This window comes from Saimiri boliviensis, chromosome 12, assembly GCF_048565385.1.
Source record: "Saimiri boliviensis isolate mSaiBol1 chromosome 12, mSaiBol1.pri, whole genome shotgun sequence".
In the NCBI taxonomy this organism is placed as follows: Eukaryota; Metazoa; Chordata; class Mammalia; order Primates; family Cebidae; genus Saimiri; species Saimiri boliviensis.
In genome coordinates, this window is record NC_133460.1 from 11,043,660 (window position 1) to 11,060,676 (window position 17,017).

Genomic DNA, 17,017 nt, shown 5'->3' on the forward strand with positions numbered 1-17,017 from the left:
ATGTACCAATCAGATTTGGAAAACTAGGCACTCTGTGGTTTCCCTGGCCCTGGAAGAAGGGCCACCCCCAGTGGCGGTCCCAGGATCCCTAATGGGGTGCAGTGTGAACCCATCCAGGGTCTCAGAGGCCAACCTGGACTCACAGCATGTCCTGTGGTTAGTGGTACAGGCAGGCCCTTGGGCCGTGACCCACTTACAGCAGTGGCCATCCAGCCCAGAATCCATGGGGACAGCCAAAAGCCAAGGCAGCCTACCTTAACTTCTGGGTGTCCTTGGACAAGGTAACAGGACCTTTGTCATCTTTTTTTGAGACAAGTTCTCCCTGTTGTGAGCTATGGTGTGATCACAGCTCACAGCAGCCTCCCCCTTCCAGGCTCAAGGGATCCTTCAGCCTCAGCCTCCCAAAGTGCTGGGATTACAGGTGTGAGCCACTGCACCCAGCCTCCCAGTCTTCCGAAAGCCAAAGACCCTGTCAGGCTGCTGCATGGTGCTGGCCACCACCCTGCGGACCACAGGCTCCTAAAACAGCCACCCCAGGGACCACAACACCCGAGTGTTGCCTGGGGCAGAAGCCCTGACTCACATTCCCCCACAGACCTTGGAAAAGCACACCTCAGGACCTCCCAGCATCCTCAGCTGAGCAAATTTGTGTCTAGTTTGGAAAATCTGCGACTGCTTTGAGCTGGCACACTTGAAACAGTAATTTGGTGTGGTCAGCTGTGGGGGCCTCTGAGCCCAAAGGCTGTTACTTTGCCTGTCACTTCCCCTCAAACACACTTAAGTTCTGAGATCTGGGAGCAGCACCCCACCCCCAACAGCCCAGCTGGCACTGTTTCGGGGACACACTGACCTCCAGTCCTCAGGCCAGGAGTTAGGGCAGGTGTCCCCAAACTACGGCCCGCGGGCCGCATACGGCCCCCTCAGGCCATTTATCTGGCCCCCCCGCCGCACTTTAGGAAGGGGCACCTCTTTCATTGGTGGTCAGTGAGAGGAGCACAGTATGTGACAGCCCTCCAACGCTCTGAGGGACAGTGAACTGGCCCCGTGTAAAAAGTTTGGGAACGCCTGAGTTAGGGTATCCGAAGCCCATGGGGACCCACCTGCTTCTGTCCCTCCAGGACCTCCTGCCTTGAGCCGCGGTTCTGGCTAACACAGAGCTACCTGGGTTTGCAGGAGATGGGCGTCTTTTAAGCAGGCGTCCTCGGGCAATTGAAACCACGCACTGACCCACAGCTGTTGAGAGTAAGCCCAGCGAAGGGGGCACGCTTCCCCGAGGCTTCGGTGGGAGAGAGGCTGTGGCCCAGCCCCAGCAGGCCCTTACTACACGCCGGAGGTCAGGTGTGGACCCAGCCACGCGCCCGTGATTACCTGCAGGTTTTCTACACTTGTATTTAAGAGCTTAAATTATTTTTGAAAATCACTTAGAACCTTCCACAGATGATACAACAGTCATTGCCATGAGCTCCTTTTAACTCAAGGAGGCGCTGCCTTCGGTATTTTCCACGGCCCCGTGGTTGCCTCTGTGAACATACGCCCCGCACGCATTCACCCATCATCGCTCCCACCCTCCAGCTGCCCGGGGTCTCAGGGCTCCGGGGAAAGCGCTTCCCAGACCTGGAGAGCCTGTTGTGACCCTGGGGCTGGAGGGAGGTCGGCCTGCAGGTCACAGGGTACCCTGGGACAGAGCCCTCCTCCGCAGAGCCCAGGACACAGGCAGGTGGGGGACGGGGCGGGTCCTGGGTCCTTCTGTTCCCAGCAGAGCTGACTGATGTCAGAAGCTGCCTCCGTCACCCACTCAGAGTTGTGGCTGCCGCCAGAGGCCAGTCCCAGGAGACCCTGCCACAGCTTCCCACTAAGAAGGGGTCCGGGCCCCCATGCTGGGGTGGACCAAGCCCTTAAGTCAGTGTGAAGGGGCCCCAGGTGCACGAGCCTCCCCCACAGTCTCGGCTGGCCATAGGTGGGGTTCTCAGCGCCCCTGCCCCAAGCCAGGCCCAGCTGCACAGCCAGTTCCCGGCAGGTCACAAGCCCCTGGGGCCCTGGCAGCCATTTCTAGGCCAGCGGAAAGAGCCTTCTGTGTTCTCACCCAGCGGCCCAATTAGTGGCCTGATTTCAGAAAAGCGCCCCTGAACTCCTGGGAGGCTGCGAGGTGGCGGTCACTCAGTTGGGGAACAGCTGCCATTCCTCCCTGACAGTCCTCCTGACAGAAATCACTGAAGCCGGGTCATGCTGTTGGCTGGGGGAGGCAGACTGTACACCCCAAGGCTGACTCCAGCTCTAGGGGGACCTGAATGTATTTGGGGGCTCCCAAGCACAGCCTTGGTAGGAAGGGATATGTCAGAGTCTCAGACTCCAGTCTTACTGAGGATGGGGTCTCACAGCCCCTCACACAGGAGTGGAGGTTACTGCACCCAACTGGGTCAGCACAAGACCTGCTTCTGACCCTGGGGGTCCACACGACATGGGGTGTGACTTGTGTCCCTCCAAGCAACCAGAAGTGGGGTGAAAGACGGGACCCACCACCTGCCGGGGACATGGGCCTGGAGCAGACTCAAGGCCCTGACCCCACTTCCCTCAACTTCCTCCTGCCCTCAGCCTTGCGGGTCACCCAGACCCTGCTCAGGTAGGCAGGCCAGGCCCTCCATGTAGCACACCTGCCTCTTCTCTCCTGAGATGCTCAGGTCTGGCAGGAACTGCCTGGACCCTGGGGCAGTCTCTCTCCAGGACGCGGCCCCACGGCCCGTCTTGGCTGTCCTGGTGGCCCACACCACACCCCAACTCGTGTCCTGACCTGCTGGCGACACTGGCAGTGCTGGATAGAGCTCAGGCACCCTCGGTGACTTGGGTCCAGTGAATTGCCCAAAAACCAAAACCCAGAGCCTTGGCAACCCTGTTAAGAGACGCCCCAGCTCCTTCCAGATGAGCAGATGCAAAGGCCTCTTGGGGTCCCAAGAACGGCCGCAGAACCCCTGGCTCTCACAACTCAGCCGCAGAGCTCAGGGTGTCCCTACCCTGGCCCTGGCTCCAGGCCACCTACTGTCCCAGTGAGCTCAGGGGACACTTCCTGAGGCCCAAAGCCACTGCTGTCCCAGTGAGTTCAGGGGACACTTCCTGAAGCCCAAAGCCACTGCTGTCCCAGTGAACTTGGAGGACATGCCTGGGTCTCAAAGACTCCTGCTGTCCCTGTGAACATGGGGACACATCTTGGGGTCCCCTCCCCCTTGCCCGCATCCTGGGGTGGTACACACCCCTTCCCCAACAGCCATTCCACTCTGGCACCCAGGTGGAGCGGCACTCCCAGCCACAGGGACTGCCCACAGCAGCCCAGATACCAAGGCACATCCTGAATCACAGCACCCAAGGGCCCAGGCAGCGAGGGCAGGCACCAGGGCACTCTCGTCCAGCCCCCACCGTGCCCAGAGGGGCAGCCATCTGTCTGAGGAGGTGGCCTGGCACCCTGGGCTTTAAGCTCCCCCACCCCACCCCCAAATCCATAATAAAAATAATCCCTTCCCTGATGTGCCCCAGTTCCAGAAGCATCTCTGAACCAGCCGACCCACATCAGGGTGGGAGGTGCAGGTGGCCCCAATTCTTGGAGTCACAGAGAGCAGGAGGCCTGCTGAGTGGCCTCAGGGGCCTGGGAGCCCGAGGGGGATGGGGCCCACCTCCCCCCGACCACCCCTGCAGGGCTCTGGGCCACTCGAGGCAGGCCAGGCAGTTCCCTGTGACATGACGGAGGCAGAGTGACCTCTCACCGGCCCCTGGCCTTGGGAGCACCTGTGAAGGGCCTGGCCCAGGCCTCCCTGGGACGTGGTGGCCCAGCCTCTGCAGGGACTAAGTTTGGGGAGCTTGGCCCTGCACCCTCGGAGGTGGCTGCTGCTGCCTGAGGACCTCCACCCCGGATGCAGCCCGGTGTGTACAGGGTGCAGCTCCCATAGGAGCCCAAGGGGTGCACCAGGGGCGGGGTGGATACACGGAGAAACCTGGAGGAAAAACAGGGGCCGGTCTCAGCTCCACAGGCTGACGCGTGGCGAGCCCCAGAGGGAAGCCCCTCCCCAGAGCCTCGAGGCCGCCCGGGCCCAGCCTGAGTGCCACAGCCGACACACCTCTCCCGGGGCAGTGACCCCCACAGCACCCACGATGGGCCTGGTGTCGGGGACGCCTCAGGACGCCCTCGGCTCAGGGCAGACCAGAGTGTGGCACCCTCCTGCCCTCATGAGCTGCCCACTGTGCCCACCACTGGCCTGGGAATGGGGAGTTGGGACGGAGCAGGGAGCTCCACAGAGGCCCAAGGCCCTCAGCAGAAAGAGGCTCACATCCCAGGGTGAGCCACAAGGCCCATACAGGACGCCCTGTGGGGGACATGGCTGAGGGTCACCCAAACCCTGCAGGCTGCAGAGACCCCAGAGAGCAAAGGGTCCTGGCCCCATCCCCACTCCTCCCGGTTGGCCCAGCACACTGGAGGGGGAAGGCCCTGACCAGAGGATGCTAAACACCCCTAGTATGCAGCCCAGGAACCCGCCCCCCAGGTTGGAGACTGCTCCACCAGTGCCCAAGCCGGCCCCTTGGGGAAGCTGGACCAGCCCCACACTGGCCCCTGCCTGTATGTCCATGCGCTGGATGAGCCCCGGGGAGGCAGCAGCACAGGCTGTCTCTGGGGTCAGATGAGCCCTGAGGAGGGGGTGGGGGCGGCGCCAGGGCCCGGGTGGCGGGAGGGGCGGGGCCCAGCGGGGCTCTGCCGGGCGGACTCCCGGCACAGCACTTAGCCCTCGCTGTCACTCGTGGTCGCCTGGCCGTTGTCATCACTGTCCCTACGCTGTCACCTTTCAAGGTAGGGCCAACGAACAGGTCCCTGGGGCTGGGGAGGGCCCGTGGCTTTCGGCTTGCCCAAGTCAGTCCCCTGGGTTCACCCTAACTCCCGGGTGGTGCTGCAAGCAGGGTGGCGGCTTATGAGGTTCGTGGGAGCCGTGGTCGGTCTGAGCACCGTGCGCACCCGCAGTGCCTGCCAAGTGCCGTGGCAGGGGGCGTCCACGGGGTGCATGCAGCGGGCAGCCGGGCTGGGCGAGGACCCCCTGGCAGCCAGCCCCACACCCTCGTAGCTGTCTATGTGTGGGGGTCTCCGAGGAAAGTCCCGCACAGAGGGAGGGAATCTTCTGCATGACCCTAATCGTTCCCCCAGAAACCTGCCCCCACCCACTCCCTGGGCTCCCACCCAGCTCCTGGCAGACCCTCCCCCAGCTTCTGACAGTCTGTCCAATTAACGAACCAGATCCCACCGGCACCAGGCCTTGGGCCCCTCCCTAGGTGGGTGGCACAGCTGTGAGATTAAAGGGATGGGGAGCCTGTTGGGCCAGGAGACCCCTTGACAGCCAGAGGAAAGCTCCCCTAAACTCAGCGCCAGCTCCCTACTCACCCTCCCAAGGTCGAGGAAGCCAGCCCCGTCTCCTAACCTCAGGGATTGGGGCCAGCGTTGGGGCAGAGTGAGACTCCCTGTGCCCCTGGAGTGTGCAGCGGGTGGGAGAGGCAGGGGGCTTCCCAACCCCCCTCGCCTTGAACTTCCAACAGTTCTGAGAGGTGTCAACCTGTGGCTTTTCCCACGCTGGCCACAAGCAGAAAGCCTGCAGGTGACCTGTGTGTGGCTGCCAAGCACACTGGGGACCCAGGGGCCACCCACAGCACACATCCCAGACTCAGGCCATGTAGCCTGAGCCTCCAAGGTCCTGAGCACACACCCCAGCCCAGCCCAGCCCACCCCACCTGCCAAAAATGCAAACTGCAGCAAAGCCTTCCTGCCCAGCAGTCACCAGCTCTGAGCTGGGCTCTGCCCATGCAAAACAGGGGGGCACCCAGTGGACCTGGCCCACCCCACACCGTGGTCTGGGTCAGCCTGCAAGGGCCTCACTGGGAGGGTGGGAGCTGGGGACCTGCCATGCTGGGCACCCATTCCGTTGTCTCCAAGGGACCTTCGTCAGGTGTGGGGGATGGGGGTAGCTGAGGATGGAAAGTTTCTCCTGCAGTTAATTAACCCCGCCGGGCGAGTGGGCTGGAGCCTTGTAGGAACACGCCCTGTGCCCTGCACCCTGGCAACACCTGTGGACCTGGGGGACGACAGGGGTGGAGAGAGCAGGACTCAGGGAGCTCGCCCAGGCAGTGGTGGGGACTCTAACCAGTTCATCGTGGGGGGCTCAGCTCAGGCCTGCGGGGAGGGAGCGGCTAAGGGGTGGGGACCGCAGGCTGGCGGCACTGGTCCTGCGGCTTCCTCCTGCTCTCTCCAGCCCCAGGCTGGCTGCTTCGGAAGCCCCCGACGCCATGGAGGAGTGGGACGTGCCACAGATGAAGAAGGAGGTGGAGAGCCTCAAGTACCAGCTGTCCTACCAGCGAGAGATGGCCTCCAAGACCATCCCCGAGTGAGTGCCCCACCCGCCTGATTTCCCTCTCGTTTGTCTGCCCCGCGCTGGCCGCTCATTTCCATAGCCAAGACCAGCGCCCACGGGCAGGTGCAGCAGGAGGCCCTCGGGGGCCAGGTGCCACCCTCACGTGCCGGCCGCCCACCTGTCCACCCACAGGCTGCTGAAGTGGATTGAGGACGGGATCCCCAAAGACCCTTTCCTGAACCCCGACCTGATGAAGAACAACCCGTGGGTGGAGAAGGGCAAGTGCACCATCCTGTGAGCCCGCACTGGGCCCACTCCCACCGGCCCGCGAGCTCTGCCCGGCCCACTCCCACCGGCCCGCGAGCCCCCGCCCGGCCCACTCCCACCGGCCCGCAAGCCCGCGCCCGGCCCACTCCCACCGTCCAGCGAGCCCTGCCCAGCCCACTCCACCATCGCGCGAGCCCACGCCACTCGCGCGTGACTGCAGTCTGTAAAGGTGTGACTTTATAAAGAGCTTCCGGGTTCTGTCCCTCCGCTCCGTCCACGGGGAGCAACGCGGAGCGTTTCACGGGGCAGAGGAAACTAGAGCAGGTCTCGGATGTACAGGCTGCGCCGCACCGCGTTCGAGACGCCCTCGTTGAAGCGGAACCAGACCTGGCTCCTGCCCACCGCCGTGCCCATGCGCCGCTCCGCTGAGTCCTGCTCCGGGGCCGTGTCCCCTGTGGGGCCACAGTGTTGCTCCTCAGCTGCACCCCGGTACCCAGGTCCCCCACAACCTTGCAAACCCACACACACCTGCACTCGGCGCTGCCACGCTCCTGACCACCACACGTCCAAAGAAGTCCCTCTCAGGCTGACCGGGAAGAGGGAGGGTTTGGTCAGCCCCGCAGGGCAGACACCCTATGCAGCCCCTGCCCACGATGGGAGGACCGAGGGCCTTTCCAGGGAGGAGGGACCGGAGCACCTCTGAGACACCTTTCCCAACCTGGCCCAGGCCAGCACCCCCCACCCCTCACTGCCATCTACTCCTTAGACAGGGACCAGGCAGGAAGCCAATAGGGCCACTCTTGTGCCCAGGCAGGAGACAGGCCCGGGTGGAACCCTGGTGGACCTTCAGAGTCCCGCTTAGGGCACTGAGCCAGCTCCACCCCAAGCCAGACTCCTCCTGTGGCTCAGCCCACCCCCCCACCCCGAAGTTGATTTGGCCCCGCCCATGGCAGTCCCAGCCCCACCCCCAAAGGTACCTGGGCCCCGCCCCATAGCGGCTCCAGCCCCACCCCAAAGGGACCCTGGCCCCGCCCCATGGCTCTCCCAGCCCCACCCCCAAAGGTAGCCGGGCCCGGCCCCATAGCTGCTCCAGCCCCACCCCAAAGGGACTCCGGCCCCGCCCCACGGCTCTCCCACCCCCACCGCCAAAGGTACCCGGGCCCCGCCCCATGGCTGCCCCGGCCCCACCCCCCGAAGTACCCGGGTCCCGCCCCTGCTGCTGCCCCTTCTTGCACCTGCTCCTCTGGGGCCGCGCGCCTCATGATGTGCTCCAGCCGCTGTTCGTGGTTGCGTGGGGCAGGTCGCCGCACCCCTTTCTCCCCACTGCCCCCCAGCAGACCCTCGAGCCCTGGGGGGCTCCCGTCCACCTGCAGGGAGCAGGCACTGTCAGGGTTGGCCACACAGGGCTACAGTGGGGATGGTCCATGCCCAAGACCAACCTGCTTCAGAACCTGGGTGGGCTCACCTGGGGGCTGTTCCCTGCCCGGGCTGAAGCCTCTGCCCGCCGCATCTTCTCCACCTCAATCTCTCGGGCAATGAGCTGCTTGGCCTGGTAGGTGAGGGGCTTGCGGGCAGGCAGCTCAGGGAAGCGGCAGAGCTCCTCCACATTCCTGCTCAGGGTGGGCAGGCACCCGGGCACCGCTCAGTGGGTCTAGGCCCAGGGCCAGAGACCCACCGGGCGCTCCAACCGCGAACTCCAAATGCCACAACAGCAGAGTGGGAATGTGGGGGTGAATCCTGGCACCACTGCACCCCAGCCCTGCAGCAGCCAGGTTTAACAACCCCGAGCCTCAGTTTCCCCAACTGCAAGCATACACGGGATGACGAAACCTGCTGAGGGTTTCACAGAGTGACTAGACATCCTGCACGCCGGTCCCGTCGCCGGGGCAGCAGGGACCCCGGGGCCACTGCCCCGTGCCTCAGCCCCGCCACCCCGTGGCCAACCGACAGTGGGACTCGGAGCCTTAGGCAGCAAGGCACGCTCAAGGCCGCCTGGCTGCCAGCTCCATGTGGGGACACTAAGGCAGGGAGCAGCTCTGCAGCAGAACTCTGGTCCCACGGCTGTGCCCAGCCTCCCATAGTCACATCTGGGCAAAGGCTGCACCCACCACCCCCAGACACCCTCCTATGGCCGTGCTCTCAGACTCCTGGTCCCACGAGGGCCTTGGCACCTGGAGCGCCGCCCCCAGTCCCCACCCCAGGCGCCGGCGGACTCACGGCTCAAGCCTGTAGATGTACTGCCCGTCGGGCGTGCGCTCCTGGCGGTAGGTCAGGCTGTAGGCGAGCATCGTGCCCACCAGGCTGGCCAGCTGTTGCTTCTCGCGGACGCTGTACAGCTGCGTGCTGACCTGGGTGGGGCAGCAGGCGGGGGGTTGAGCAGGCTGTACTGCTGTGTGCTCACCTGGGGTGGGGGAGCCGCAGGTGGGGAGTCCCCCACCCCGGGAAGGACACTCACAGGGCGCAGCTTGGGTGCGAGAATGTCGAGGAGCAGGCAGAGCGCATCCAGGAGCAGGGCCTGGGGCGTGGCCCGGCTGCGCGTGGCTGGCACGATGCCGGACACCAGCGTCTGGATCAGGTTCCTCATCTGGCTCATCCGGCTCTGGGCCTGGGCAGTGGGTGACCCAAGGCCTGGTCACAGGGGCCTCCCAGGCCAGGTGGGGAAAGGGCAGGGAAGCAACCACACAGTCGGACGGCACAGGGGGCTGGGGCGGGCACACCTCCTGCTGGCTGCTGGGGAAGGTGATCCTGGGCGTGTGGCTGGAGGCAAACAGCACATGGAAGGCCACGGGCAGGAAGGGTGGGTAGCGCAGCAGCTGGAAGCTCTGGCTGTGGTGGGCAGCCCGTGCCAGCAGGTCATCGAAGGCCAGCCAGTCGAGGGCCGTGCACACGGCACCCAGACTGGAGTCCCGCAGGCGCAGGCGCAGGAAGTTGTCAAACAGGCCCTGCAGGAGGCCAGCAACCCTGAGCTCCTGCCCCTCACGCCCCTGCCCACCCCAGGGAAGGCACACCACCTCGGCCCCCCACCTCCCGCCTGCCCCGGGAGGCCGGGTGTCTGGGGCAGCAGCACACACCATCGAGGAGCCACAGGGCCCAGGGGCTGGGGGAGGGTCCACCCTGAGCATCCCCACTCCAGCTGACAGAGGCTGAAGGGAGTTGACCGCCCACCAGGGGGCCTCCAGGAGCTGAAGGGGTCCAGCCTCACTCACCCCACCTTAGACGGCCTGAGGAAGCCCCACCCACCAGAATCCAGGGCACATTCTGCAGGGGAGTCCATCGCCCCCGCTGCTCCACACCGCCCCCCCGACACCACCTCTCTACACCACAGATTCAAGAATTGGTCGCAGATCCCCAGTCCCTAATCCAAAGCCGCTTAGAGTTGGTAGGTAGCTTAGCCAGGGACTCCCGGAGGCAGGGCGGCAGGAGGCCTCTACCGCTTGCTCAGGCCAAGCTGTCACTGCCCCACGTGCCAGCCCCTCACAGCCCCAGGCCAGGCGGTCACGCAGAGGCTCCACCCCAACTGGCTGAGTCCCGAGCAGCCTCCACCGAAGCCTCCCCAGTCAGACACTGGCTACCTCTCTCCTTGCCTGCCGAGGCCCATGCCCTGCAGGCCCCCCTCCTCCGGGCTCCGGCTCCCCACCTCAGAGGCCTCCTGGTGCCCCATCTCCCGACGCCCGCCTCCCTCTCTCAGCACCCCAAAGCATCTCCCCTCCTCACGGAGGGCCAGCAGGGGCAAGGGCACAGCCCAGGTCCTGGCCAAGCGACCCCCAGCAGGGATTCTGGTGGAGGGCAGCTACCTGGACCACCTTCTCGTGCTCGCCCGTAGAGGCAGCCGCGTGCAGCACGTGGTAGAATCGCTGTGAGGCCGAGGTCAGGGAGCCTGCGTCCCCGTCACCCAGAAGGAGCGTGTCAGCAGGCAGGGCAGGGTCCTGGCCCACACGGCGCCTGCAGATGGTGGGGGCTGAAGCTGGATGGGCCCGTGTGTAAGCAGAGGCGCCCCCACTCCACGCTTCTCAGCAGGGCCCTCACTCCCTCGCTCACGTAGAGACAGCTGGGGACACAACCTGCCCTCAACCCCCTGAAAACCTCCCTAAACGTGAGGAGGAGCCCTGTCCTGACCCTCTGGGTCCAAGAGACCCCAGGGTGAGCCCCCCCCACCCCAGGGTCCAGGCCAGGAGCAGCACGTCCCGCAGCCCCAGGCTGGTACCTCTCATGCCCCGAGGCACCACCAGACCAGCACCCCCTGGGGCCCCACATCAGGCCACAGAGAGACATGCTGGCTGCTCCCACCCACAGGAGACCTCGAGGTACGGGCAGGCAGGGGCACGGACGCCACAGCCCAGACAGAACGTGGCAAAACTGAGGGTGCAGCCGGGCCAGAGGCGGAAGCCAAGCCACGGGGTGCCCTGGGGGCCCCACTGAATCGGGCCATCCTTCCCACAGGGGCCCTGGTGACTTCCGTGGCTGCGCCACCAAGGCTGAATGACGAGAACAAGCCAGGGAAAGGCCAGGAGGGCCCTGGAGGGTGGCAGGCAGGCACAGGCTCAGGACGCGGAGTCCCCAGCTCGGCCGTGCTGGTCTCACAGAGGGCCAACATCCTGGGGCCTGGGCACCATGGCTGTCTGAGCCAAGGCCGTGCCGCCTACCTCTGGGCTCGAGGCAGCTGGAAGACCTCCTGCCACACTGAGAAGAGCCCTCTGCGCTGGTCCTTGAGGCCCACGCGTGTGGCCCGCACGTCCCGCACACTCAGCTCCCGCTGGCCCTGGCTGTGCAAAAACTGGACAAGCGGGGGAGGCATAAGAGGCAGCCAACTCCCGACCCCTTCCCTTCCCGCCCTGCCCGGCGCCTGCCCGGCCCCCACCTGCAGGGTGTTGATGCAGGCCCGAATGTCATTGTCCGTTTTCTCGCAGAGGGCGGCCAGCGCCCCAGGGTCGGCCCTCAGGCCCCGCCGCAGGGAAACCTGCGGGAGAAGTCGTCTGCGGAGGGTGCCAGCGTCTGCCCCACCCTGCCGGGGATACTGGGGGCTCCACAGGGAGGGGGACAGGGAAACGGGGCTAGGACGAGGCCACGCCCCCAACCCTGCGTCGGCCCGGCGGCTCCCTGGGCCCCACTGACCTCCTGGAGACGCTGTACCAGCCTGGAGGGCAGAGTAGGCGGGAAGTGTAGCAGGAAGGCCTGCTGCTTCAGCTGCCGCAGGGATGGCACGAACCTGAGGAGAGGCAGCAGCGCCAGGGACCCAGGGTGGGCACCACAGCCCGGGGCACAGCACGGGCCGGGGCCTCTCCTGACCGCAGCACCCGCCCACACACTCACTGGTCATTGCAAATGCAGATAATGGGCCTCATCAGGAGCCCCCCCTCCGCCCGGCGCCGCCGCCCACCACTCAAAGGCACAGGCTGGCCCTGGAGCTCCGCCTCCTGCGGGCCCTTGCGGTTCAGGATGCTCAGGAGGACGCTGATGGCAGCCTTGGGGGAGGTGAGGCAGACAGTGAGCCTAGGCCCCGACGCCCGCCCACCCTCCCACCCTGGCGTCAGGGAGCCCACCACGGGGGCCCCGTCGATCTCATCGATGACCAGGCAGTTGGGCTTCCCGCTAGCACCCAGCACCGACTCCATCTGCGTCGCCGCCTCGATGCGTGTGCGGAAGACCTCGGGGCTGCGGTCGTCACTGGAACGGTGAGGTACGGGATCAGGGCGGCCAGTGTCCTGGGCAGGGGAGCCTCCCAAGACCAGGGCTGATGTCCCTACGCTGAGGCTGCCATGTGACGTGGCTGCGGTGACCCCGTGAATCCCGAGGAAGGACACATTTCCCCAGCCCACAGGCCCAGGCCACCCCCGCCCTCAAGACAGGAGCATCAGGAGCATCCACCCTCGGTCTCAGCTCCACAACCAGGACTGAAACACACCAGGACGGACGTGAGGGCCACCCACCTGGCGTTCATCTCCACCACAGAGTACCCCGCGTGCCGCGCGATCACGTGTGCCAGGGTGGTCTTCCCCAGCCCCGGGGGCCCACACAGCAGTGCCACCTGCAGCCCAGGGAGACAGAGATGTGGTGTGCCCCACACCCACAGAACGCGCCCGGCCAGCGGCCAGGAACGGCAACGAGTGCCCCACAGGCTGGGCGCTCCCCAGCCCACCAAGAACAAAAGTGGCCACGTTCACGCACCAAGAAGGCAACAGAAAAAACCCCATGCAGAGTAAGGTTTGTGCAGACGAGACACAGCTTGTACCCACGTGCCCAGCCCCCAGAAACCACCCACCGTCCACCTAGATCATCCTGGCCAGATGCAGAGCCTTCGGGGGCACTGACTTCCCTCGAGCTGTCACTGAAACAGATTCCAGTTCTAACTGGTACTAATTGTGTTTCACACCAAGACCCTCAAGTCACCACACCCAGCCTCCTAGAAAAAGCCGGAACCCGAAGGCTGCGAGGGTGCCAGACATCAAGTGCAAAGCCTCAGGCTTGGTGCTGGTGCACGGCTGGCCGGACTCACCTTGTGCCGCGGCCGCTGGCACGAGTCCAGTCCGGCCTCCAGCATCTCCTCCAGCACCTGCTCATGGCTCTTCCACTTGCCTGGGGCTATGGCCTCCTTACTGGCCCGGGCCGGCTCAACACTGGGCCTGGGCTTCCGGGCAGGCCTCTCGTGGCCAAACACCACCAGGTCCCACAGCTTCAGCCACTTGAGCAGGCAGCGGTTAGTGAACTGAGGGAGGGGACGCACAGCCTGAGGGCACCGCCTCCAGGCAGGGGGAGTCAGCCTGCCACTGTGAGCCCTGGGACCCCAGTGGGACACCCAGCCTCAGGATGAATGGCCATTGCAGGTGAGTGACTGAGAGGCTCATAGCAGGCGCTCCATCCCCAACCCGTCTGGGAGGCCCCTGCCCTCCCCAGGGGCGCCCCAGTGTGGGCTGCTGTGAAGGTGGGAAAGGGGACAGAGGCTTGGATCCAGGGACAACCTGGATCCCCGGCCCGGCTCACAGGTCACGGGAGGCCAGCAGCGCACAGCCCTGTGCTCAGCTCCCCGCCTACAGCTCTAGGGGCAGACCAGCATCCCCACTCCATCTCTGAGGCCCAGCGAACTGGCCGTGCAAAGACCAGCAGGCCCAGGTTCTTCCCTCGTGGGAACAGAGGGAGCCAGTCACACTTGAGCGAGAATAAGACCTCACGTCATCACTGAGCAGCTCCGTGTAGTGCCGGGGCGCAAACTCATCCACCCAGAGGCAGTGGGGGGCGGCGTCTTGGCTGGCAGCCAGCTCCTCCTCGGGGGCCCCCAGAGGCTGCGCTGTCTCCTCCTCCCCTGACCTGAGGCTGGAGAGGACCCTGTCCTGAGCCACAAACCCCTCACAGGGAACCATGCTGACCCACACCCCACAAACACGAGCTAGGAGTTGATGCAAGAGCCCAAAAGGGTGCCCTGGGCAGAAGGGCCGGCCAAGTCACCTGTGCAGGGTGTCTGAGAGCTGCTGGGCCTCCTGGAGCAGCTGCCGGCGCCGCTGTGCAAACACAGGCTGGGATCAGGAGAGTTCAGGCGGCCCCAGCACCCCCCCAACTCCCCAGCAAACCCTCAGCCCCAACCTCGATGTCGACCTGCTCCTTCAGGGAGGCGAAGGACACACCCAACAGGTCCAGCTGGCCATCACCTCGCCATGGGACATCGGGGAGAGGACTCTGTGGGGAAGGGAAGGGACACAGTTGCCTCTGGAGCCTTCCCAGGTCAAGCGGTTCACCTCAGCCCCCATCAGCGCTCAGGGACCCAGGTGGGACCACCCCAGGAAGCTGGCCAAGGGGTGGGTGGGAGACTGGGCAGGGGGGCCAAAGGAAGCCACCCAGATGGGGCATCTACAGAGGGAAAACGAGGGGCAGCTTCACCAGGAAGGAGAACAGGGATGGCAAACGTGGGACAGGGAAGCAGGGAGGCCCTCTCCACCCCCAGGCCACGCAAACAGGCTGGACGGCAGCCCGGGGTGGGGAGGCTATATGTCCTCTAAGGCTGCACGCTGTGGGAAGAAAGTTGCCCAGGTGCCACGGCAAGACACTGAAGGCACAATCTGTCCCTTCAGTAATAAATGATTACTCAGATATAGCAACGCACCAAACAAACTGGCTGATCAGTTACGACACAACGAATGATTACTCACAGAAATGACACAAATTAGATGCTAACTTCAATTACGTAATCAATCTTACTACATCACTATTCTCTATTAATCTTTGCTGTAAGAAGATTTTTAGTCCTATAAAAGAGACATAATCGAGTGAAACATAATTAGAAACTAAAAGGACGTTGTCAGAACTGATCAGGAGGCTAGAGCCTTGCGGTAGTGCCGGCACCTGGGAAGGCGCCTGTTACTTAGCAGGCCATGAGGGGGAGTCTCCCTCTCACTGGGGAGTTCAGAGAACACTGCTCTGTCTGGCTCTCGAGGAAGGTCTGACACTAGCCAGGCCGGCCTGCAGACATCCGGGGGCTTAAACACCTCTTCGTGGAGCTGTGCTCCGACGGTCACCATCCTTGTCCACCTTCATGTTTCACCTTCCCACCCGATGCGCCCTTGTAAATTCTTAGAAGCTGTGAGAAGCAGGTATATAGGAATCCTAAAAAGCCTCTGATCTCTCTGATAAGTGCATAGAAAGAAACCAATACATGCGCCTCCGCTCCTTGCACCAGCTACCTGAGAGGGAGGGCCCCTCTGCACAGTACCCACGGGGCCCAGTCTTGTAAGAACGTGATTTGCTTGACCCCTACCAATCACGTCAGATAATTCACTCTTCCTACCCTGCCCCCTGCCTCGGAGACGATAAACATCAGCGTCCAAGCATTCGGGGCCACTGCTGGACCAGCTGAGGTCTCTTATCTCTGCATCTGGCATCTCTCTTTTCTACCATCTATTGTCTCTGCACACAAAAGAACACCCGCTAGACCCTTCGGGGCTGGACCCTGCAGCAGCCCACGAAGCAGCCTGCCCTCTACAGCCCCTGGCGGTGTGCACAGGACCCGCCTTAAGCAAACAGCACAGGTGAGGGCTGCCAGGACCCTTTCCTGAGCAGCACCAGCCCATCCACCATTCGGGAAGCCCACAGCCACCGGCGGCCCCAGGCCATGGACTTGTCGCTGCACGCACCGGCACCCCTGTGCCCATGGGGTCAGTACGCAGCACCAGAAAGGCCCGGACGCCCTCCGTGGATGTCACGTGGACATAGTCCTCGAAGATGGGGGGTCGTCTCAGGACAGGATTTCGGGGGGCTGGTGAGACCTGTGTAAGACCCACGTCAGCAGCAGCATCTGAGGCTCTGGGGAGAGACCAGGAATCAGTGGCAGAAACTCAAGCCTTGGGTCACCAGTGGTCACATGAGTCCGATGCCACCCTGAGCCACGGAACCCTTCCCATTCCCCAGGCCCTTCCAGGAAACAGGAGGGCTCCATCTGAGTCCCACAAGACAAACGGGGTGGGACACCGGTATGCAAGCCACACCACGGCCCCACAGCTCGGCGAGGTCCTCAGGGCTAGGCGGAGGGGTGACGTCCCTTGGTGGGGTGTCGGGTGGCGGCGGCCCCTCCAACTCCTCCGACCTGAAGTTCAGCTTCTTGACCACCTGCAGCCTGGGCCGTTTGATCCTGGGGCCTGCGGGAGACACAGACAAGGAACCAGGGGCCTCCCAGCCTCGCGCCCACCCCGAGGCCCTGGGGCCACGCCGCGACCTACTGCGGGGCGGGGATCCGGCCGGCTGCGGGCCCGCGTCCACCTGCCTCTTCCGGGCGCGGCCCCGGCTGCTGCCCGGAGAGGCGGCTGCGGCGAGGCGGGAGGCCGCGTCCCCTCCCGCGAGGGCCTCCTCGAACGTCCGCGGGGGCCGGCCGGCAGGGGGCGGGGGCACTCCGGAGGGCGATGGCGTCGACGCCCCTGCTGGGAGAGGAGGTTCTCGGCGGCCGCCCCGGGACAGATCCCGCCAGCGGCGGCGACGAAGCCCTTCGGCCCCGGCACGCACCCCCGAGGTGGTCTCCGTCCCGGCTCCGAACCGGGGCTGCGCGGCCTCGCCGCCTCCGGAGCCGTCCCTGACGGGGGCCGCGCCCCACCTTCCAGCTCGGCCAGCACCTCCAGCTCGGCCGCGAACTGGCTGTGGAAGTCATCCTCCACGCCGCACAGCTCCCGCTCGTAGTCCTCCATGCCGTCCGCGACACCCAGCTCCTGCTCCGAATCTCCCGCGCCGCCGCCGCCGCCGCCGCCGTGCGCCGCCCGCCCCGAGCGTGCCGAGTGACGCCAATCAGCGGCCGGCGTGCCCAACGGCGCTTGCCATTGGTAGGCGGGGCGGAGGCGGGGCTGAGGGCGTCGTGGGCGGGGCGAGAACCTGATTCCCAGTCGCCGCGGCTGGCCCTGGGGAGCTTG

The 17,017-nt window shown here is 64.8% G+C and overlaps 2 protein-coding genes across 2 annotated transcripts; one reads left to right on the plus strand and one right to left on the minus strand.

Annotated features, from left to right (window-relative positions):
• Nucleotides 1-4,732: 4,732 nt before the first annotated feature.
• On the plus strand, nt 4,733-6,896 carry GNG13 (G protein subunit gamma 13). The gene is made up of 3 exons (XM_039478057.2): nt 4,733-4,828; nt 6,273-6,404; nt 6,564-6,896. The coding sequence occupies exons 2-3, from the start codon at nt 6,307-6,309 to the stop codon at nt 6,667-6,669; spliced, it is 204 nt and encodes a 67-aa protein (XP_039333991.1). The 5' UTR covers nt 4,733-4,828; nt 6,273-6,306; the 3' UTR covers nt 6,670-6,896.
• Nucleotides 6,861-16,857, minus strand: CHTF18 (chromosome transmission fidelity factor 18). The gene is made up of 22 exons (XM_074381816.1): nt 16,708-16,857; nt 16,340-16,534; nt 16,100-16,258; nt 15,758-15,918; nt 14,214-14,306; nt 14,079-14,131; nt 13,805-13,946; nt 13,132-13,341; nt 12,566-12,663; nt 12,179-12,302; nt 11,949-12,100; nt 11,751-11,844; nt 11,497-11,595; nt 11,282-11,412; nt 10,433-10,580; nt 9,356-9,580; nt 9,094-9,243; nt 8,856-8,986; nt 8,104-8,248; nt 7,874-8,005; nt 7,167-7,224; nt 6,861-7,090 (listed from the first exon to the last, which is right to left on the minus strand). Exons 1-22 carry the CDS (start codon nt 16,796-16,798, stop codon nt 6,954-6,956), a joined length of 2,928 nt encoding a protein of 975 aa, XP_074237917.1. The 5' UTR covers nt 16,799-16,857; the 3' UTR covers nt 6,861-6,953.
• Between the last annotated feature and the right edge of the window lie 160 nt (nt 16,858-17,017).